At 41.6% G+C, this 21,938-nt stretch overlaps 1 protein-coding gene across 1 annotated transcript; it reads left to right on the forward strand.

The window, feature by feature from the left end:
• Positions 1-1,032: 1,032 nt before the first annotated feature.
• gpr39 (G protein-coupled receptor 39) lies at positions 1,033-21,066 on the forward strand (the record flags this gene model as incomplete). Its single annotated transcript, XM_079517662.1, has 2 exons — positions 1,033-1,813; positions 20,543-21,066. 2 exons carry the CDS (start codon positions 1,033-1,035, stop codon positions 21,064-21,066), a joined length of 1,305 nt encoding a protein of 434 aa, XP_079373788.1.
• Positions 21,067-21,938: the final 872 nt, after the last annotated feature.

Here is a 21,938-nt window from a genome sequence, read left to right on the forward strand (position 1 = left end):
AAAAACAGCTGATGACGATTGGGTACGTACAGTAGCATGTTTTGGTTGTCTATGATTGACTATTCTGCTTCAGCTTTCTATCTATCTTTAATAACCTTTTTTATTTCAGTTATTACTTTGTAACCCTAGTTGGTTTTGAAAGGTGCTACAGTAGCCTATAAGTAACAGTTAACTTATTGCATATTCTGTACATGTCGTGTTTAATCTCTGCGCTAAAGCAGAGTACGGTTAAGCAAGAGCTTATATCAAAGTGAGTTATTTAGCTACCCTGATAAGAGAAATCTGCCCTGAGCACTCACACACGCCCTCCCCCGTTTCTCTCTCTCTCTCTCTCTCTCTCTCTCTCTCTCTCTCTCTCTCTCTCTCTCTAAAAGTTTAATGTTTAACTGGCCTGCTCACGTTGGAGGGAGGGTGTAGGAAATCGGCGTAGGGCTGTACTGGACGTGTGCAGCAGTTGACGCCTGACATAGAGGAGAGGTGAATCCACTTGTCTTTGTACCAGGATATGAGAGGGTCATCAGTGATCCAAAACGCTTGTGGAAGACATGCAGATCTGGTAATCATATTGCTGTATACTGACCTTTGAAGTGCTACTGAGGACGGTGAACATTCTCTCAGGGCAAACTTGAGACCTTTAAACTTTGAGTATCAGGAGTATCATGGGGCGATATATCCATTGGTGATTGAATGTTTCCCAGCCACTGGGAATACCTGCCTCCATCAGAGTTTTGGAAAAATCTGCGATATATGGCTTTTTATCTCGCCTGGATTTCTCGCCTGTGGATTTTGTTTTTGTCAAATAGGTTTTTATTGAGAACACATTGTTGTAGATTAAACATTGTGATATGAATTACATTTTTCTTTTATAGAAAACAAAAAAAGAAAGAAGAAATACAAGCTCGCCTGTGGATTTTGACTCCTCTCACTGGCCTGTTCACATGGACTGAGCCCTGTGGAACTGATAAGGTAAAGAGAGAGAGAGAGAGAGAGATAAATCGATAGGGGAAAATCTGAGCTCACCAGTTGGTCGCCATGAACTTTGAAGACGCAGAGATAGCAGAGGAAAAGAACTGGCATGAGCTAGAATCCAACTTTTCCGTCAAAGTCTTCCTTACCGTTCTCTACAGCGTCATCCTGGTGACGGGAATTTTGGGTAATGCCGTGACCATCCGGGTGACGCAGGTGCTCCGGCGCAATGGCTACCTGCAGAGGAACGTGACGGACCACATGGTGAGCCTGGCGTGCTCCGACCTGTTGGTGCTCCTCATTGGCATGCCTGTGGAGCTCTACAGTGCCACCTGGTTCCCCTTCACCACCGCCTCGGGCGACGCCTCCTGCAAGATCTACAACTTCCTGTTCGAGGCCTGCAGCTATGCCACCATCCTCAACGTGGCCACTCTGAGTTTCGAGCGCTACACGGCCATCTGCCACCCGTTCCACTTCAAGGCCCTGACGGGCAGGCGGACCTCCTGCCTCATCGCCTTCGCCTGGCTGGCCTCCGTGGCCGTGGCGCTGCCGCTGCTGGTGGCCACGGGAACCGAGGGACACGTCCCAATTCGGGAGGACAGGCCCGCTCAGAACCTAACCTTCTGCACCAACCTGAGGGAGCACTGGGTCATGTACAGGGTCAGCATCTACTCAGCGTTCATCGTCTACATGGTGGTGCTGGTCTGCGTGGCCGTCATGTGCCGGGCCATGATTCTGGTCCTGAGAAAATCCATGGGGGCCGCGGGGGCCAATGGAGCGGGGGGTGCATCCAGGCATGAAAGTTCAAAGGTCAAGATGGCCAGGAAGCAGACCATCCTGTTTCTAGGTATGTTTGATTTATGACTTTTATTATACACCTTTTTCATCTCAATTTTGCTGTGTGTACAGTGTGTGTGTGTGTGTGTGTGTGTGTGTGTGTGTGTGTGTGTGTGTGTGTGTGTGAGTGAGTGAGTGAGTGAGTGAGTGAGTGAGTGAGTGAGTGAGTGAGTGAGTGAGTGAGTGAGTGAGTGAGTGAGTGAGTGAGAGAGAGAGAGAGAGAGAGAGAGAGAGAGAGAGAGAGAGTGAGAGAGAGAGAGAGAGAGACATTATTTTCATATAGTGTGTGTGTATGTGTTACGTGTGTAAGGCGTGGATGGAGCCGTCAGGTTGTCAAACAGTCTTGCTATGTTTATTATCACTGGATGGGACGTGTCAAATTGACTCTATAGTTCCCCTAGCTATCAACATGAGTTGACATGATGTGGACACTGTACTTCCGATGTTATGATCATTCAAGTGATTGATTATCATACATGCAAGCTCAACATTTTAAAGTCGCTAATGGTTGAATTGGCTTGCAGCAGTCACAACCTTTGACGAGATCATACTGTCACAGTGAGACTCAGACGTAGGACCCAAAATGCAGAACAGACAGAGGTAGAACAGGTCGAATGCACAGGATCTCCAGAACATGCAGGAACAGGACTGTACAGAACACCTACACTTCACAAGGACCAAAAGGAACAGAGGGTTTAAGCACGCTGGGCACAATATATGCTGTAGAGAGTGCATAGCTGTATTTTGGCGGAAGTAGCAGGATTTGGGCGGAAGTATACCGCTCAAGATTATTGAGCAAACACTATAGCAATGTTTACTATATAGATCTATTCAACACTTATTTGAATAAAGGAAATTCACTTACCCTACCTTTACATTTTTGTACATTTGGGTCCTGGGGAGACACCAAATGTGTGGATAGACCTGCTGTCAAAAGTATGGTTAGGTTTATGGAGAAAAGTCATTCAAATCATATCTATTATTTCTTTTGTTCTGTCTGTTTGTCCTAGGATGTTTATTCTAGGATTACAGCCATCGAAGTTAAGACTGTGAGATGCAAATAAAAATTTAGTAATGCTCACTTTACGCAAAACATTGCATGGAAATACAGACAGTTGAACATTGGATTAAACACTTTCCACTTGTAGCCATAAGTGTTTATTTGTATTGTCAATCAGTGTAACTGCTGGTTCTCAGAAAATGTTCAAATCAAATGCTGTTGTGTTAAAAACTAAAAACTTACTACAGTTAGCCTATAGTCCATCCATCCGTCTTTCTCCTCTCCATCGACATTCCTGGGCTTCTATCTAGAATCCTCTGACACATCCTTGACTTGAATTTGTCATGTAGTGTACTAGTGTTGTAACTTGTTATACAGTTCTCTACTCTTTACAACTCCCAGTCCAGTGGTGATCAACTGTGGTAATATTTCTTTCTGTTTTTATTTTACAATCAGCACCATGCACATGCGATTTATACAACAAGCCAAAAAGGAATCACTTTGATGAGCTTAGTCACATATTACATGCACAGCTTGTTAACCATGAAGTGTGAATCACAAATCATGAATACATTATTCATCTGGACCTCTATTGTCTGAAAGCCGTCACACCTTTGCCAGCTCATAACTACATTGCTATTCTGATGCCGAAGAGATAAATGACAAAAATAACAAGGAGCCACATTGTAATTTCTATGGCAAGCAGCAAGTTTAGCATTGTAGTTGGTATATTTATCATTCCTGCCATATCTTTGAATGCATGGCCTGTGGAGACAACGCAAGTCCCTTAAGATTCCATTGCAGTCTCAGCTGAGTGGCTGCAGAGAGGTAAATGCTGGTGTCACAGCGGGCTCACTGCTTGGACTGATTGCAAGGTATTGATTTCACAGTCTGACTGGCACTGAATATGTGACAAGGGGTGTATGACACCTATGTGTATACATTTTCTATATAAGTTCTGTCTGTCTGTGCTCTGTAGAGTGTAACAGCTCCTGGTAAATTCAATGGATTTGTCATCTGGGACACACACATGCAGACATAAAGTTGCTATGGTAAATGTTCATGCTTTTGAGCAAGTTGGTGATCTAATATATTTGAATATATACCAAAGGTTCAGCCACTTGCAGCCTGCAGAACATAAATCATTATAGCTATAGTTGTAGTACACAGTAATTACACGGTTTATATTTTTTATTTTTTATATTCTATATTTAAGGACATCAATAATCATGTTGTACAACATTTTTCAAATAATCAAATAATGATATTGTATATTAGAATAGAACAAAATAAACCTTTTTTGATTACGTAGAAGCCAGGCAATAAATATCCTCATGATCTTTTTCCCTGCGCTATAGTGAGTGATGTCTTGACACCACATGAAACAAAGTATTTTGTAAATTGTATTTTATTTAGTCTCTTCCTGTGTATTGTCTATGTCATATTGTGTATTATAGGATGGGGGCTTGTCTGTGTTTGTGTATCTGTGTAAATCATATTTTAATATAGATTTTATACTCTTATGTATGTATCTTTGTATGTTCTGCTTGTTTGCTTATTGTTGCAAAAATCGACAAAGAGATCGATAAAATAGAATTGAATACTTTATTGGCAACGATTAAACAACACACAAATTAATTGATTGGGTAAACACTCATAGAGACTGAGGTATGATGGTAATTTTAAGTCTTTATTTCAACGTGTTAGTATGTTAAACTCACTGAATATACATATTACTGTAAGAGTATTTTATTGTAATGTACTGTAGGAGTGTCTTATAGCAATTATATTAATAGGCTACCACATTATTTATTATGGTAAAACCGAGAGAGGTCACGGTGGAGGAGTGTTATACGCACATAGACAGTGGGTGCTGGGTTAAATCCAAGGCATAAATAATGAGAGACAGATAGGTGGTCTGCATCAGTGTTTTTTATTTTATTATTACTGCATAGTATAACTAGCATCAAGAAGGGATACACGGAGAGAGAAGTGCAAGGGTTGAGGTGAAGTCTGAAGAGGTACATTTTGAGTGGAAATTGTGGAGTGAGTCTACAGTTATCACAGGAGGGGAGGAGAGGTCAGAGCAGGTCATTCCACAACTTGGGAGCCAGGAGGGAGAAAAGTCTAGGATGCTCGGAGCATTGGTCAGCGTGTCAAAGGAGGGGGGGGGGGGGGGGGTTAGCTACAGTATATATGTGCAGGAAGTGGTTTAGGGGTAGATCATGTCCTGAAGGTAACGGGAAGCAACCAGAAGCCAGTGAAGGGAAAGAAGGAGTGGGGTGACGTGAACATTTTGCTAGGTTGAAGACCAAGCATGCTGCAGCATTCTGCATAATTTGGAGGGGCTTCAGTGAGCATGCTGCGAGGCCAATAAGGAGGCAGTTCTTGCAATGGTTCTGGAGATGACTGAGGCCTGGAGTGGAGACCGGATTGTCCTGCTGGTCAGGTTCTTGGTAGTTTGAGCAGGAGTTAGGGTGTTGTTGATGGAAATGGAAAGGACATCCATTGTGAGATGTCAGCCAGGCAGGCCCAGCTGGACATAGTATATGGTACACTTGTAGTATACCATGTATGCCTTGTATGGTATGGTGTGTATGGACACAGCATGCACAGTCTGTGTTGAATATAGACACTTGGATCCACATGAGTTTCTGTTGGAGGAAATGTCATACAAATAATGATTGAGATGATGGCAGTCCTTTTCGCACAGGATAAAAGGAGTTGTGCCTCATGCAGTTACACACATGAAGTATGCTGGTCTGTGGTGGAATGATCTGAGAAATGTTCACCTTACCAGCAGAATTTCATCAGTAAATGTATTTCTCTATAAATGGTTTACTCTTCGAAAGAAAACTAACAGTACTCTGCTGCATGAACTAAGAAGTAGTGTGTGCGCGCGCGCGCGTGTGTGTGTGTGTGTGTGTGCCTATTTTGAGGCAGAGAGATAAGTACCATACAGTATACCAAGTAAAATATTTCCTGAAATTGATGACCTGAGAGAGGTGTTACATATTTAACAGAGCTGTTAATTGGCATGTATTATTGTCAGCTGTATCACAACCGCCCCTCAGATTAGCATAATGCTGTGATAATCAACAGATGTTGACGTTCCTGCTACTTGGTAGCAGGACCGTTGTGTGAGATCATTACCAAGCATCGGACACTGTGTATGTACGTCATCCATCTTGTAAGACAAACATTGAGGGGTACAATTGTGTTTAGTATCAACAGATATTCATGAGCACTGATTCAGAGTGTACTTTGTGGTTTTTATTGCTGATATACAGGCCATAATGGCTTGATGTTTTTATTATCTCATATCTGTTGCACAGCCAACCTCAATAATTGAGATGACTGCAGAATTTCAAAATGCTCTTTAGACAGCCATGCTGACCATCATTTTGAAACCTTTTTGTGTGACTACTAAGCAATGTTTTTAAATTGGAATATTAAAATAACCACATGTATTTTGTGCAGGGCTATGCCATAGTGTTATCATCTAATACAGAAAGATAGCTTGATTCATAACAGCTTAATTTTTATAAACAGCTGTGGTAGCAGCTGCAGTGCAACTTCCTAATTGTCACATTGAAATATTTTATCATATAAAATGGGAGGTCAACAGGCAGGCATCAATAATATCTGCCCACTTACTCTCAGATGGATTGACTTAGGCCTAGTTTGTGCCACAAGTGAGTCCGCTGCACCCTCTATATTTAAATAGGACATTTCATTTGAATATGACTTGTCATTATTGCAGTTTGTGTACTGAGACCCAGTATTTCCATGTCATGGAACCGTAGGCCCTATATTGTCTTATGCAACAATCTTCACAAAGACTTGCTGTCTAAGGGGATGTCAGAATACTGGTTAAACTGTTCTCTACTACCATGGATATGTTATTATAAGGGATGGGCATTGGGCACACATCCATGACAAATCTGACATGAGTCTATACTGTCAACTAATCACCAATGTTTAAATTATCTCTGGAAATACAACGTCACACATTACTGTTGCTGCTTTACTTTACCTTGGAATAACTTTTAATCCCAGTTGTGGCTAATTAAAAGTAAAGTAGTGCATGAAGTTGTTACGGTGCCCACACATGACATCCAGGATGGAAGGTTAATTGCTTCAGATAGCTTTTTAGTGACCTGGAGCAAGCACCTGTGAAGTGAATATTAATGTTATAGTTGCTGCCTTCAGCCTTGTCTTGTGACCATTTTTATATCCAAAATTGTGATGTGGAAAGTCAGTCAGTCTCAGATTGGCACTGAAAAGACGTGTGATTTTGGGAGAACTCTGTGTTTTGATTGTTCTTCAAATCAACTGACACAACGTCATGTCATTGAAAAAAATCACTGGTGCATACATTCACAAGACAAACATACCGGTTATCTAACGTTTTTTAATTCAGTTAAGATATAGATAACTCATTGGCCGCTACTGTTAATATGATCAATGCGTCATCACGGCCGCCAAATGTTATATAGGGAGAGCAGCGGTGCCTCCTATTAACACATGTGCCGCATGAAGCAGGAGGTCTCAGGCATATTTCTTGCAGTGGATGTTAAGGCAAGCTGCTCTACTACATAACTTAATATGGGTATTGGTATACCTAGAAAAATAAAATGGAGGTTGGGCTGTTTTTGATGTCTTTCTATACATTGTAAATAACAGATAGTATTTATTTGGCCCGGCATTCATCATTACTCATACTGTACCTATCTAAGAGCAATGTGCCCTCGATAGGATGGCAACCTGTGATTCCAACAGATAGTGTGGGTACCACATGGATCTGATGCATACAAATGCTGGATGCTGCATACAAATTGTGTATGCTGTAGACAGAAAAATGCATGTTCACTGTTTTTAAGGGGCACTATAGCCCCTCCAATGCATGGCTTTTGAAAATAATGTCATTTGGCAGACAAGTCTATGGACTTTTTAATGTTTGTTTAGAGCACTTAAGACGTAAATCGAATGGCAGTCAAGACTATGGACTTTTAATGTTTGTTTAGGCCAGCAGTTAAAAAACATTGATGACGTGAGACGTCATGTGGCCGTTATAAATACAGTGGGCACCCCTCACTTCACGTGATTTTTATTATATTAGAAGAACAAAGTAATAATAGAGAGATACCCAGCAAGCCAAATTACGTCATATTGACGTCCTCCGGTGACTCCTTCAACTTCAACTTCACTTCAAATAACTTTATTTTTTCTTTCAGAAACTTATTTTGTACAGTGGTAGAAGACAACAAGAAATCACAATTCATGCATACACATTTACTATATAAAAATAATATAAAAAAATACTTTTAAAGAAACTATAAGACGTTCAGGACTAGGCCAGATCACAGCCCATATGGGGATGATCTTTACGTAATTTCCAGGATGTCTTCACCAGTTGAAATAATATAGCTTATTCTGGGCTAGATCTGATTAGTTATGATATGACTTAACTTTTTCGCTACTATCTACGTTTATAAACGTAGCTAGGTTATCGGTCTACCTACTGGTGCTATCTACGCGTATGTTCGTAGACAACTGTATACTCCATATATGAAAGCAGCGACCGTCTATTTACTTTTTAGCATTGCTCCGGTTAGTATGGAGAGCCCCTGTCCCCACCAGCTATGGGGTTTTTAAATCCAGCTCCATCGAGCCTCCATTATAACAGGATTTTCAAAGCGCTGTATCTCTAAAGCTTCGAGCGCTGTCCGCGGTGAGCCACCGCGCACCCGACGATCGTAAATCATTTGTGAGTTTGTATACCGCATCGCTGAGCAAATGTAACTGGTTGTAATGATAGCTAAAGGGTCTGAGCTGTAATGCGACTGAACACTGTGCTCCTAACAAAAGCCCCCACCTTCCTGAATAACCCGGAAAGGAAACAAGGAGCGTAGAGTTAGAGTGGACGTGTGGCATTCCTTAGGTGTGCGTATGGCCGTATGCTACCACCCATCGGCACTGAAAAAGTGAACTGTTGATCTGGCATCTATCAGACTCTCTCTGATTCATCCAGGGATGTTTGTCTTAGTGGGCAGAATCTATGTTGGTTGAAATCAGGTGATATTCTCGGCCAGATCTGACTAGTCTTGGTTTGACTTGATTTGGCCCCAATAGAGACGTCACTAATTCGTCCAGGTCCTGGCCGTGCTTGCTAGGTACTGCCTTAGCTATATGTTTCCCTGTTTCAACTGAAATGGTCCCAAGTTCTGGGGGGCCAATGACTGAGTCAGTGAGGGACTAGATGCATGGGACTGACACGCAATAATTTAATTATTCACCTGCAGTGTACTCGGTCAGAATAATTTTATTCAGTCTCTACGGTACCCTATTTGGCAAAATAAATCAAACTTGTGGGAGTGTGTGAGTGAGTCAAGCCTAGTTTACTTGCAAAAATAGCAGAGCTCTGATTGAGCTCTAATTTAAATTGAAAGCCCTTTGTGTGAAAATCCCCCCCCCCCCCATGACAGTTAAACTCTGACCCTGCTTGTAACCTGAGGATGTTTGATGATAGAATCCTCTTTATAATAATAATAATAATGAATTATTGCATTTTTATAGCGCTTTTCCATGTGCTCAAAGCGCTTTACAATGGTTCATTCATTCATACATTGGGAGGTGCATTGGGAGGTTCTTTTCGATAAACCATGTCCTCCCCTTGTGAACCTCTCTCCAGGTGGCTATAGCTCATAAACCGTGACAAGCCTATTGCCACACACACCGACCCCGTCCCATGGATCGATGAGGTTCGTTTATTGTGTAAGACTGCAGATGCTGCTGCTCTGCTGGGTTCTTGTAAAGCGTTTTTACTGAGCGACTGCTGGCAGGGAGAATAAACCTCTGGGAGGATTTGTTGCCGGAGATGTATGAACCCCACTGGGCAGGTCGATGAATGCGCCGCCCCGTTCTATCTCTCTCCCTCTTTTGCACTTTTATACCTTTTTTACTATTCTATTTTGTCCACCCTCCTCCTATCTCCACACACACGCACGCATGCACGCACGCACGCAGCACGCCGCACACTCTTGCTCAGCTGACTCTGCCCCCCCCCCCCCCCCCCCCCCGTGAATGACAGTCGGTTAGTTTAATGACGTGCTCCTGAGCTCTGCACCCCAGCAACTACGCTAACGGCCAGGCTTTACAGAAGTGACAGCTGAGCCCCTCACTGCCCGGGCTCATGGGATGTCATCTGGTGTGTGTGTGTGTGTGTGTGTGTGTGTGTGTGTGTGTGTGTGTGTGTGTGTGTGTGTGTGTGTGTGTGTGTGTGTGTGTGTGTGTGTGTGTGTGTGTGTGTGTGTGTGTGTGTGTGTGTGTGTGTGTGTAATAATAATAATAATAAAATAATAATAATACATAGTGTCAAAATATAAGAGTAAAACAGATGACATCCCTTGGCCTTACAGTATATGTGCCTGGGCTGGTCAGGTTTGCCGGAGGTAGGAATAGAAATATTGTGCACATGATTCTATCACCAATATAAATGGCATATAAATACACTTAAAGACCTATAGGAACCTACCTGGCCATCTGTACCTGGACTTTACGGACATAAAGTAATATAATGTGCAATTTACTATATTAATATGGTCATATAGTAATATTTGTACTAAGAGTACCAACAGTAAAATCGATCACTGATAGACATGTAGACGTGTACTGTACTGTATGTGCTATAGTTGATTAATATAAGTATACAGTAGGTAAGCACAGGTATGTGCAATCTATCACCAGTATGCATTACTGAGATGTTTGAACTAGTTGCACTCAGACTAGCAAGCGCTCACACTCACATCCCAGAAGATAACCTCCGAGGCAAAAACAGACACAACTCTCAAGGTCTCGAGACCAAGACGTATTTCAAGGAACATGTTGTTGTCCTCCTGAGAGGCCCCTCTGGCATGTTTCTAGGTTGCTGAGGCTGAACAGGTGAGGATAACCTGGAGATGGTTTTCTGTTTCTTCTTGTCTCGTTTCCTTTGGGAGAGAAACAGCAGAAATCGAGTAAAGGAGCTATGCCTTTATCCAAACAAACAAATCGTCTGTTTCTCACATTCGCTCTTGAAAAGGCAATTAAAAAGAAAGTGGTGAAGAAAAGGATGAGCTCTCCAAGTTACCTTTGATCATTTCGGCATGGGAATTTTCATTGAGTGGCTTGTGAACTTTATCACTGGCATCTGATTAATAATTCATGCACATCTCTGGATACTGACATTTTAGTACACGTACATAACTTTAACCCTAGTCTCCCAATGCAACGTTTTGCGAAAATAGACACGATACGAGAGCAGATTTAGGACCCAAATGCATGACGAGCAGACAATGTTCAAATCAAAAGTCAACAGGCTTATTACGTTTTCCCAGGCATTCTGATTGGCCAGTATGAGATGATGCATGATGATGTATGATGATAAGAGCTGATAATTCCGCTAAATATGACGTAAATTAAACATCAAAACATTAAATGTCATTGACATTGAATGGAGAACTTACACCATATGTACAGTAAACGAGCAAATCGGCTAATCACATGTTGGTGGGAGCGCTTGGCCAATAAGGGACCACCTTATGTACCTTATGTAGCAACTCTGTCATTTCTCAACCGTTTCGGACGCGGGCGGCTTGCTGGAACCGGCTCGGCCCCCTGGGCGTGTTCCTGAGGGTCTGGAATCTCTGGATGTTCCGGGGACCCCCACACGATAACTGTCATTTCTCGACCGTTTCGGACGCGGGGCGGCACCCTGACCCTGGGCACGCTCCTGTGGGTCTGGAAGTTCCGGGGACCCCCGGAGACCCCCACACAGAGTTGCACCACTCACTCCACACGGGTGTGATTTCTCACTACCATTGCCACCCTGTTGGTTAACAAACTCCCCTCGCATTCAGGTCTCTATGGTATAAATCATATCAAAGCACACTATGAAAACTTCTCACATAAAAACTGTGCAAAAATAATAATATAATAATAATAACTAGAAAAGTCGCAATTTTGAAAAATTGCAAAGTGTGGTTGCCGCAATCGCTTACATAGGCCCCTCCCACAAATTTTGCTAGCCAATTACAATGTCACGTCACTACGCGATGACGTCATGATGGTGTTGACCAATCAAGAGATAACGTGCATGTTACAACCATGACGCGTTACAACCGTGGCGGCTCTCCCCTACTTAGTTACTTTCCACCACTGCAAGTATCTAAGGTCCTTCTACTCATCGTTGATACTGTGTAGGTCCTTCATGAATGCCAGCTGGATCAATGGGCCTTGTGTTGATAAAGATGATGAAGGTAGGCCTACTACTCAGTGAGAATGTTCTTGAGTGTTGAGAATGAATTGAGTCAGTGCATGTTTAAGTGCTGTCAGCGAGCGCACTTGGCATTGCCTCAAGCGGCTTTTGGCATGTTGACAAGTTGTTAAATCATTCACCCCCCACCCCCCCAACATTTCCCCCCTTGCTTGCAGAGGAAATCACGAATCATTCTGACTCCACTATGGTTGTTTAAGCAGAATACATCCACAAGTGTCATGCACCACCAGACGACCACTCAGGCTACTTCTACTTTGCTGCTGTCCTGCTCTTGCTGCCCCCCCCCCCCCCCCCCCCCCCCCCACCCTCCTTGGCCATCTAGCTAGTTTTTTGGCCCCCAAAGCAGTCTATTCCCAAACTAGGTTTGGTCTTCTGCCTCATATTTGGTTTTAATATAACGGTACTAAAAAAAAAGAAAGAAATATTGAACCAATGAAAAGTATTAAAAGGCGCAAATTAACCAACGCCCAACAAAAAAATAATTTGTAGTATTTTTGTTCTGTTATCATCTGTGTATTTATAGTCTGTATATCTGGAATGTGATGCTGTTGCTGCAGGGTGAATTAGTATTAGCATATGTTAAAAATGTGACAATTGTAGTTTTAGCATTGCAAATATATTTTAATTTACATAATTGGATTTGTATCATTTTTATCAATCATTTTATCATTTTATTAATTGGTTTTCAATTATAAACACAAACGCATGCGCTGTCCATCTGAGTAGACTGAGTAGACAGGTCAGAAAATTGGTGTTTTATAAAAGTTGTTATTTGTATGTCTAAAGACACATAAAACACTTAATAAGATTTTTTATTTATCATAATTCATGTGTCAAAGGGCTAGACACACTATGGAAATGTACAGAAACATATGTATATAGGCTACAACATAAGTAAATGGAACTGTATGCATGCCACAACAACGAAACGTAGGATATAATTTACACTTGGGATGGGTGTTAGGAAAAGTGACTCCCCTGAGTACAGAAGGGTTATCTGGGTACACACAAGAAGAGAAAGTCTCCCTTAGGATGATTACATTACTTCCAATCTGACTAATATTCACTGAATGTATTTGGTTTAATGGCTATAATTTATCTAGCATGATAATTAATTTTCCTACACTTTTCCGTGGATATGAGCTAATGAACATTATGAATAGTCACTTTTTTATCCATTTGCTGCAAGAGGAGATATTACTCTATTTGTGCCCGGAAAATCAGCAAATGGAGGTTTTCTCTCAGTCTCTCTCTAATATGAGATCACATTAATATATCTTTTCATTTACATATTACATAGATGTAAAGATGTAATGAAATCTTTGGAGCTCCCAGGATGAATGTAACTGGTCGGCATAAGTCTATATTTTAATTAGGGCGTAAGAGATTAATTCATAATGTATTTTTGTATATGTTTGGGTCCCGGGGACGGAGGGAGACACCAAATTTCTCTTTTGGGTCTCAAACTGATAGCGTTTTGTAACCCCTAGTTTAGTCTACTTGCACCTCAATTGTTTGGAATTTATTGCTTTGGATGTAACGTAATGATACCAGACAGTTTAGACACTTTCACACATCACAGGAAAGACTTTGAAAGATTGAAATTCACGTTTGCAGTGACTTCATGCATTCATTTGGAAATCTTCAGTGAGAGCATGTTTGGCAGTTTAGTGAAGTCGAGTGTCTCAAACAAACAACACTTGTTTGAATGCAATGTGGTTCTCTGTTTCGCAGCACAACTGTGGTATGATGAACCTGTTGTCTCCTCTAGTGCATGGACAGTTCCAGGAAAGTACAACACATGCTTCCTGTTATGTGTTGTGGTAATGCCTCTTCGCCACACTGCAGGAAAGCAATGTATTTTGTCAGGACGAAAACATTTGAGTGACATCTTTTCAGTTGAACCGCTTTTGAAAACATGTTTTAATTATTATGTAGGCTGGGAAATATATTGCTATTTTGATATCATTATGAGACTGGATATTGATGGGGATTTTGGATATCGCCCCCCTCTGCCCCTCCACTCCCTGGTAGAAAACAACAACAAGGAAGACAATGACGTCACTATATTGAGAGCGACGCCCCTCTGCACTATAGTTCACTCCCACTCCTAGACCAGGAAATGTCTCACGTTCCCCCAGGCTTTCATTTCTTTGAGCTGTAGCGAACGAAAATAAAAGCCTGGGTACAGAGGCTAGACCATCTCTAACCCTGTAAACTGCGTTAAATATCAATGTATAATGACCTATCATTACATCACTGCCTAATTCTCCACTGTACTCGAAAGTAATGACAATCAGACGGACTCCAATTACAGCAGGGACAGGAAATTAATTGCTTCAATAATCTGGTGTAATTGCTTTCTAATTAGTTGCCACTTTATAGTTCTTCCCTGCGGCAGAGAGACAGTAAATATTCACCCGTGAGAGAGTGTGCATGCATTGGTTGTGTCAGTGAGTGTTCAACATGAGGTCAGAATTTTCACACCAGAATTCAGGACTGTTAAGTAGTTTATATCATCACCCGCCCTAAACCACTAATGATACATTCATTTATTTGTCTCGAATCTTTCACAAATAGAATGTGGAATTCTGAACAGCAGAGTGGACACAGTGACACAGTGGTAGCCAAAACAAGTTTACCTTTATACCGTATGTATCCCTGCATTCAACTTAAAGGTGCTGTAAGAAATGTCTTTTGGTAGTTTGGGATTTTGATAGAACAAAACAAATAATCTATATTCTCATAGTAATCATTGCTATAAAGTGTTAGTTCAGTAACAGGGGTCTCTCCGTCTCTCCAGGTCTTTAGGCCTAAATAATATACATTTTCAGGTGAGTTAATTTCCAATTTGATAGTGTACCAGTTCCAAATTTGTCTGCATTTTTTTGTTTCATCACTTCCAATTTCACTTGTTTAGCCTCTGTTACTGACATACCAGTGTTTGAATGTTGTATAGTAGGGCCAGTTTGTGAATTGTAACTCATCTCTATATGACTCATCCAGCTATAGCTACCCATGCAGGGCATTCCTTGTGCAGTCTAGCAGGCGAAAACGGAGCAAATGTAATGGTTCCTCTTGGGGATGGACCCAAAATGCTAATGCAATGGTAAAGCAGCAATGTAGTAACTGTGATTTCATTTATTTTATCTCTACAGCTGGCAACTGTATGAGATGTATTTGCCTACTTCATTGCCTCCAGTGTTTCTCAAACATTTTCATGTCAAGAACCCGTTAATTGATACATATTAATCTGTTACAGTCCACCGCAGCAATCCATCTCCCAGGCATGTAGTGCACTGGTAAGGGGACATCCTCGCTCTCGTCTGAGCAGATACCGATATTAAGCCACTCTGACACTTTCATTGCTGTTGGGAGGAAACCGACCTAACTCAATGTTTTTTAGGTTTTAGATTTTTGTTTTTGTTTTCATAAATCAATGCTATTGAACACCCTTTACTGTCTGTGTGTTGGTTAAAAATAAGTATTAAAAAGTGCTTCGGACAAAACCTCTTAACTCCATTGGACCCTCAAACTCCATGCACCACCTCTCCCCCTCTCATGTACAATATATAAAGTCAAAATTGTTATGAAAATATAAAAAAATATATAGGGTATACCTACCCTATAGTATAGAGGACATGGGGAGAACATGCAAACTCCACACAGAAAGGCCCTTTCGCCAACAGATTTGGGTATAGGATTGTGTAAGAAAGGGTTAAAAATGAACCCCATGGAACATTTTTCTTGTCGGTTACCTGGCAGAATAATAAAATACACCCTTCAAGGATTCCAAAAATAACTGTTGGAACATAAAAATCCACCTAGGAATTTAGTAAACAGAGAAATATTATTTTTTTGCAGTTTTTGCCCCGAAATAGTCAAGATGCTTGAATCTTCATAATAACCTTTTTACCAGCAGCTTCGGAGAAGTGCTGGTTAGTGTTTACCTGGGAAACTTGCAACACTGCTAGTCGACCGGTAGATCTTTCTGCTGAGTGTTGCCAAGTCTGCATATTTCCAGCCTAACGTGGATTCATTCACAGTTGCTTGCCTGGTTTGGTTTTTGGAGGCTGGTTAGCTTATTTCTGGCACGACAGTTGGCAACACTGGCAACCATACTGCCGAGTACTTCTGATTGCTGATTGGCTGCTTTGGCTGCTTTTCTCTCAGTCAGTTTTCTTCAGTTCAGAGTCAAACTCCCGCGATCATGGGACATGATCGCCAAAGCGAACTCTATAATCTCAATACTAGGCACAAACCAACTATTTACGAGGAACAATATTGATGGAACTAAGAGATTCGCTGAGTTAGCTATATTTTATATACAGACATTTAGAAGGAATAAGCAAAATCGCTATGCAACATTTCCTCCTCCTCCCTTTTTCGCGGGGCGGAATGTTTGAAGGCACACACACACACACACACACACACACACACACACACACACACACACACACACACACACACACACACACACACACACACACACACACACACACACACACACACACACTGGGGTAGCAGTGTCATGACGTTCTTACCTAAATGTATGTGCAGTGCATGCACTCAAACTGTATTGAATGGGACAATCTCATTTCTTTTGCTTTTTAATTGTCACAATAATTATTATTATTACAAGAAATAATAATAATACATTATTATTATTATATAAGACGGTGGCAACAATTGTGCAAATAGCAAATCTACAAGTTCACAACGACCTTGTACATCTGCTATTCACAACATTTATCTGTGGAACCATTCTGTTGCTTGTCTGGGTGGGGGGTCCCCACTTCAAATATGATTACTTTGGGGGGGTCACAGCCTGAAAAGGCTCCTAAAAATGCTAACCTTATATTAAACACACATAGATACGGAAGCTGCTGGTTATTATTCATAATGAATTATGTCTTGTTTGTTTTTTTGGAAACGTGTTCATTTGTCCCTGTAGGTTGTTTATGTCAATAGTGTTTTCTCTTGTCTCTTCATTTGCATATTTAGGTATAGGGTATGTGTAAGAACAGTTTAAAAATGAACCCCTTGGGACATTATTTTTTCTTGTTACCTGGCAGAATCTTAAAATAGACCTTCAAGGATTAAAGAAAAAACAGGTGGCGTTAAAAATTTCACCCTATGCGCGTGAATCCCCCGTTCCATCTCGACTATTAATAATTGCTTTGGAGTTAGGTTTCATGTCATGAAAATCCACCTGTACATTTTTAACATTGACGCCAAGTGACATCGTGACATGACGATTCCTCAATCCTCATCATGCAACACGTTTTGTGAGTTATTATTTATTAACGACTGGGGTGAATGGAAAAAGTATAAACTCCTGCCGAGGACAGACAGCATGCACTTCGAAAATGTTCAGTTACAGAAAATGAATTAAACAATATGTACTTATGTAGGCCTATTATTTAACAATGTGTGTGTGTGAGAACAGGTCACGAAAAAGTTATATATAGTCAATCTGTTGAAAAATCGAGCTAAACTCATTCTGACATGATTTATTTATTAACCACAGTGATAAGAATTCTTATCTGCTATCAGTCTGCTTTAACATTCCTTTCTTTCTAGTCTCAATTTCTGGTCTGCTCCCCCCTCTGCCCCCTACCTCTGGTTGAGTCATTAGATTTCTATACTTTTTCCACTGTTCTCATATTTTTCTTCTCACACTTGCCGCTCATCATATATCAATTTGTTATACCGGTGATTCGGCCCTGACTTTTTGGCCCAGACAGGCCCACCACAACTGGCATGCAGACAGCAAATACTACCGCCCTGCTCCGTCGAGGCACTCACAAACAAAACAAAACCACAATTTTTACTGAAAAACATCCCTCCATGTTCTTATATTAATTAACCGGAATGATCCTTTCTCATCACCCAGGCATATGCACGCCTGTCCGCCACTACTAATCCAGTCCTTTGGTTTTAGTTCTGTTTTAGCAAATAAATAAATAAATAGTTTTATTTATTTATGTTAAAGCACTATATTCTGATGGTAATCATTGCTACATGTGTTTGTTCAGTCACAGGGGTCCCCCTGTCTCTCCAGCTCTATAAACGGAAACTACATTTTCATGTCACACTTTTGCCAATCAGGAGAAAGTAGCCATTTATCAGCTTCATTATAGTCTTCCAGTTCCAATTTTGTCCACTCGTAACTCCTGTTACTGAATAAACACTCAATGAGTACTATCAGAATATAGAGCTATTTAATACTTATTTTAACCAAAGAAAATCACTTACTCTGGTGGTTCAGATCGAGGACAGAGTCTAGGGTTTGAATCCGTCTCTTGACCTTGACCTATACTCTCCTCTCTCATCTTTTCACTCTATCTGGCAGTGCAGAGTTTCTGTCAACGTAATCTTTAAAAATCACACCTGTGTGAACTGAGTGGTGCAGTGACGTCACACACTAACCATAGCAACCATGCTCACCTGGTACACGTACCACGTACAGGTACACGGGTACACGCACAGGTACACAGGTACAGACAAAGCTGGTTGTTGGAGTGGTTTGCACCACTCAAAAAAATGCAGATCCTCTACATCTAAATTTGTGTTGGGTCATAGGCTCGGTCGCCTTTTAGTTATCAAAATATGCGATTTAGCGTATAACCAGCACACACGGTCAGAGCTGCAGTGCACTCTGGATGAAGTTATGCAATTATTTCACCTGTACCACTCGTTCTTTGATATAGATTAAGGTAAGAAAATGGGTAATCCAGAATTCTCCTTTAAAATCTTGTCTAAAACCAGCATGAAAGTTTGAGTCAGCTTTTCAAAGTAAATCATCAGATACCACAAGTTCCACAACACCACAGTAGTAGTTGAGTTACTGTTATTTTTCCTTCATCAGACATCTGTGACATGGCTAATGGCTTCTATGTTTCTCCTTACACTACCCTGGAAATGATTCACTATGTTTTTGGAATTTCAAACATAAATCTAAATTATTCAAACACTTCTTCAAAACACCTCTGTCCCTCCCCAGGAGTCCCGTGTGTTTGGTAAACAAGAGTGTGGACATCCATTTTCCTTTGGCAGGAAATGAGATGTGGGACAGAGCAATCTGTTACATTTTGAAAGGCTATTTGGTCACAGTGTGACTCACATTAAAAGCATTGGTGAGACGGATAAACAGCAGATAAGAGATGAGGACTGATGTGATGCTCCTTCTACGGAAGAAACACACAGATGAGATAATTGTGTCTAGTTTTATGGGTTGCAAGTAATATATCCTTTGTACATTTCCTACTCACCCCCCAAAAAAAATAAAAAATAAAATAAAATATATATTCCTAACTAGAAAAACTACTCTTTGGCACCAGGTCAGGTAGGTTTTTGTGGGTCAGCAATTTTCGGAATTCGCCAATCAGGATGGAATATAAAAACCGATCACACACACACACAGCGGTGGAAGAATGCAGAGCTAGAGAAAGAGAGAGAGATAATGTTATCTGCACGACACCATCGTGCAACGAAAGATGATCCAGGCTTGAACCCATACAGATCGAGTTATATATAACTTGTGGCATCATCATGATCTGTACATCAGAGCAAATTGGTTGTTTAATACTAGATTGATTGCAGCTGCTGCATCAATGCAAACTGCAAAGCCGTTATGTTTCATCGATATTTGGGGTTGCAACTTGGAATAGGCAAGTTATATAAAAGTTTAAGGGGATAGGATAGATAGTCTTTCTGTCAACCCAGATACATATCAAACATGTTTGAAAATGATCAGAGTGGCTCTGATCTGATCAACTCTGGACGGTTCAAGATTGGATCTTTGAACATTCACAGATCAGGGGATCTGCTGCTCCACTCAATTTAGTTCTGCAAAAACATTGCAACTAATTTAAATAATTGAGTTACCCACAACCCATGTCTGATCTGTCATGAAGCAGAACAAACAGATTCTGCAAACCAGATCGCAGGTGTATTTATACTGTGGTGATTGCAACAAGGATTGGCTGTGGTGAGTGGAGACAGCTGTAGTGTATACGGGTGATTGTGAATGGGGAGTGGCTAATGTGTGAAGGCAGTGTGGTATATTGAGAAAGGGGAGTGGCCGTGATAAGCAGAGGGTGGTCTGAGGTCTCTACTCCTGAACCTACGTTGAACAAGACTACATTAAAGGGACACTTCACCCTTTTTGCAAAAAAATATGTTAATGATGTTTAGACGATTTAGAACACTTTCCTGGGGTATTTATGTATGTAATATGTACAGTACAGTACAGAGCACAGTACAGTAACTATAACAATAAATGTATAGTTGCACTGCTCAGTTCACACAGGTGTGATTTTCATAATTACACTGATCAGCAGTGAAGCAGAATCTCTGCCTCCCATTCACTATTTCTCCTGCTCCCCCCCCCTCCCCCCCTTCTCATTCCCTCTCAGGTCTGATTGTAGGCTCCCTGATGGTGTGCTGGATGCCCAACCAGGTGCGACGCCTCATGACGGCGGCGGTGCCCAAGTCCGACTGGACCGTGTCTTACTTCCGCAGCTACGTGACCCTTCACCCCGTGGGTGACACCTTCTTCTACCTCAGCTCCGTCCTGAACCCCTTCCTTTACAACCTCTCCTCCCGGCAGTTCCGGGAGGTGTTCCTGCAGGTGTTTCGCTGCCACATCACCGTCGAGCATGTCAACAAGCGCAACGTGCTGCGGAGCTCCGAGGCTGCCTCCGCCCGCTCCCTGCGGCCCTTGCTACTCAAGTCGCTGCGGCTCAGCAAGGCGAGTCGCTCCACCACGCGGGACAGCAAGGACACGGAAGCACCGCGACCCGTGCTCACGACCTTTCAGACCGCCAGCACCACTGACTCCGGAGTGGGCTCGGACACGCAGGAGACCCTGTGCCTGGCGGAACTGTCAGATTCAACCTCCAAGACAAAGAGAGCTGTTCTCTCAGAGAGCGAGATATAACACAATTTTAATGCAACATAAGACACAGTCAAGAACATGACTTAGACCTTTTTCCTTTTTTTATACAACGATGCTTGTACTGCGTCCAGTAATAAAGATATGGATATTCTGTATGAACAATATGGGTATGCGCATGCATAAAGTGAGTGGCAAAGTGAGTTTAATGTCTTTTAACATCATTTAATGCAATCAGATAGGACTTTTCTGTTTGGACATGGGCTGTCAAGGCCAGAAAGTAGTTTTTGCCACTCAGTAGGCGTTCCCGCACAACTTGCAGGTATGATGATGATGTCACGCACATACACTCTATAAATATAGATCACTACCAACGACGAATGCCGGACAATCATTTGTTCATAGCCTTATTTCTTAACTCCTATAAACTTAATTGTACGTCAAATAGCGAAAATAGCTGATTAACAAATCAGGTATTTGACAGCTATTTGCAAATCAGCTATTTGCCCTAGGATGCCTTTAATTGAATAATAGATTAACATTACTGTCAACAATCGAGGAACTGCCCTGGCAAACCAAATGACTTGTAGTCCTGCTGGGAATTCCTGACAATGTGGGGAGGGAGTTGGCTGAAAACACTGCAGGTGCTGCTGCCCGGCTAGACTCGTCATTACGCAGTTATTCTGTCAGAGATCTGGAGGCCTGTTTCAAGACCAAATATGAGGCCCCCAACATTCACCCCCTATCACTCTCGACAATTACGCCAGCAACAACTCTCCTCATCCTGTAGTCCCTTCACAATAAAATGTTTCCCCTTTACCTCCCAATGCCGCACATTTTATCCAGGTTATTAACAGGAAATATGTGTAACTTAATAACAGCATGGGAGACAGCAAGGCAACGAGTGAGTGAGAGAC

The sequence above is a fragment of the Electrona antarctica genome (genome assembly GCF_951216825.1).
Source record: "Electrona antarctica genome assembly, chromosome: 13".
Classification (NCBI taxonomy): Eukaryota; Metazoa; Chordata; class Actinopteri; order Myctophiformes; family Myctophidae; genus Electrona; species Electrona antarctica.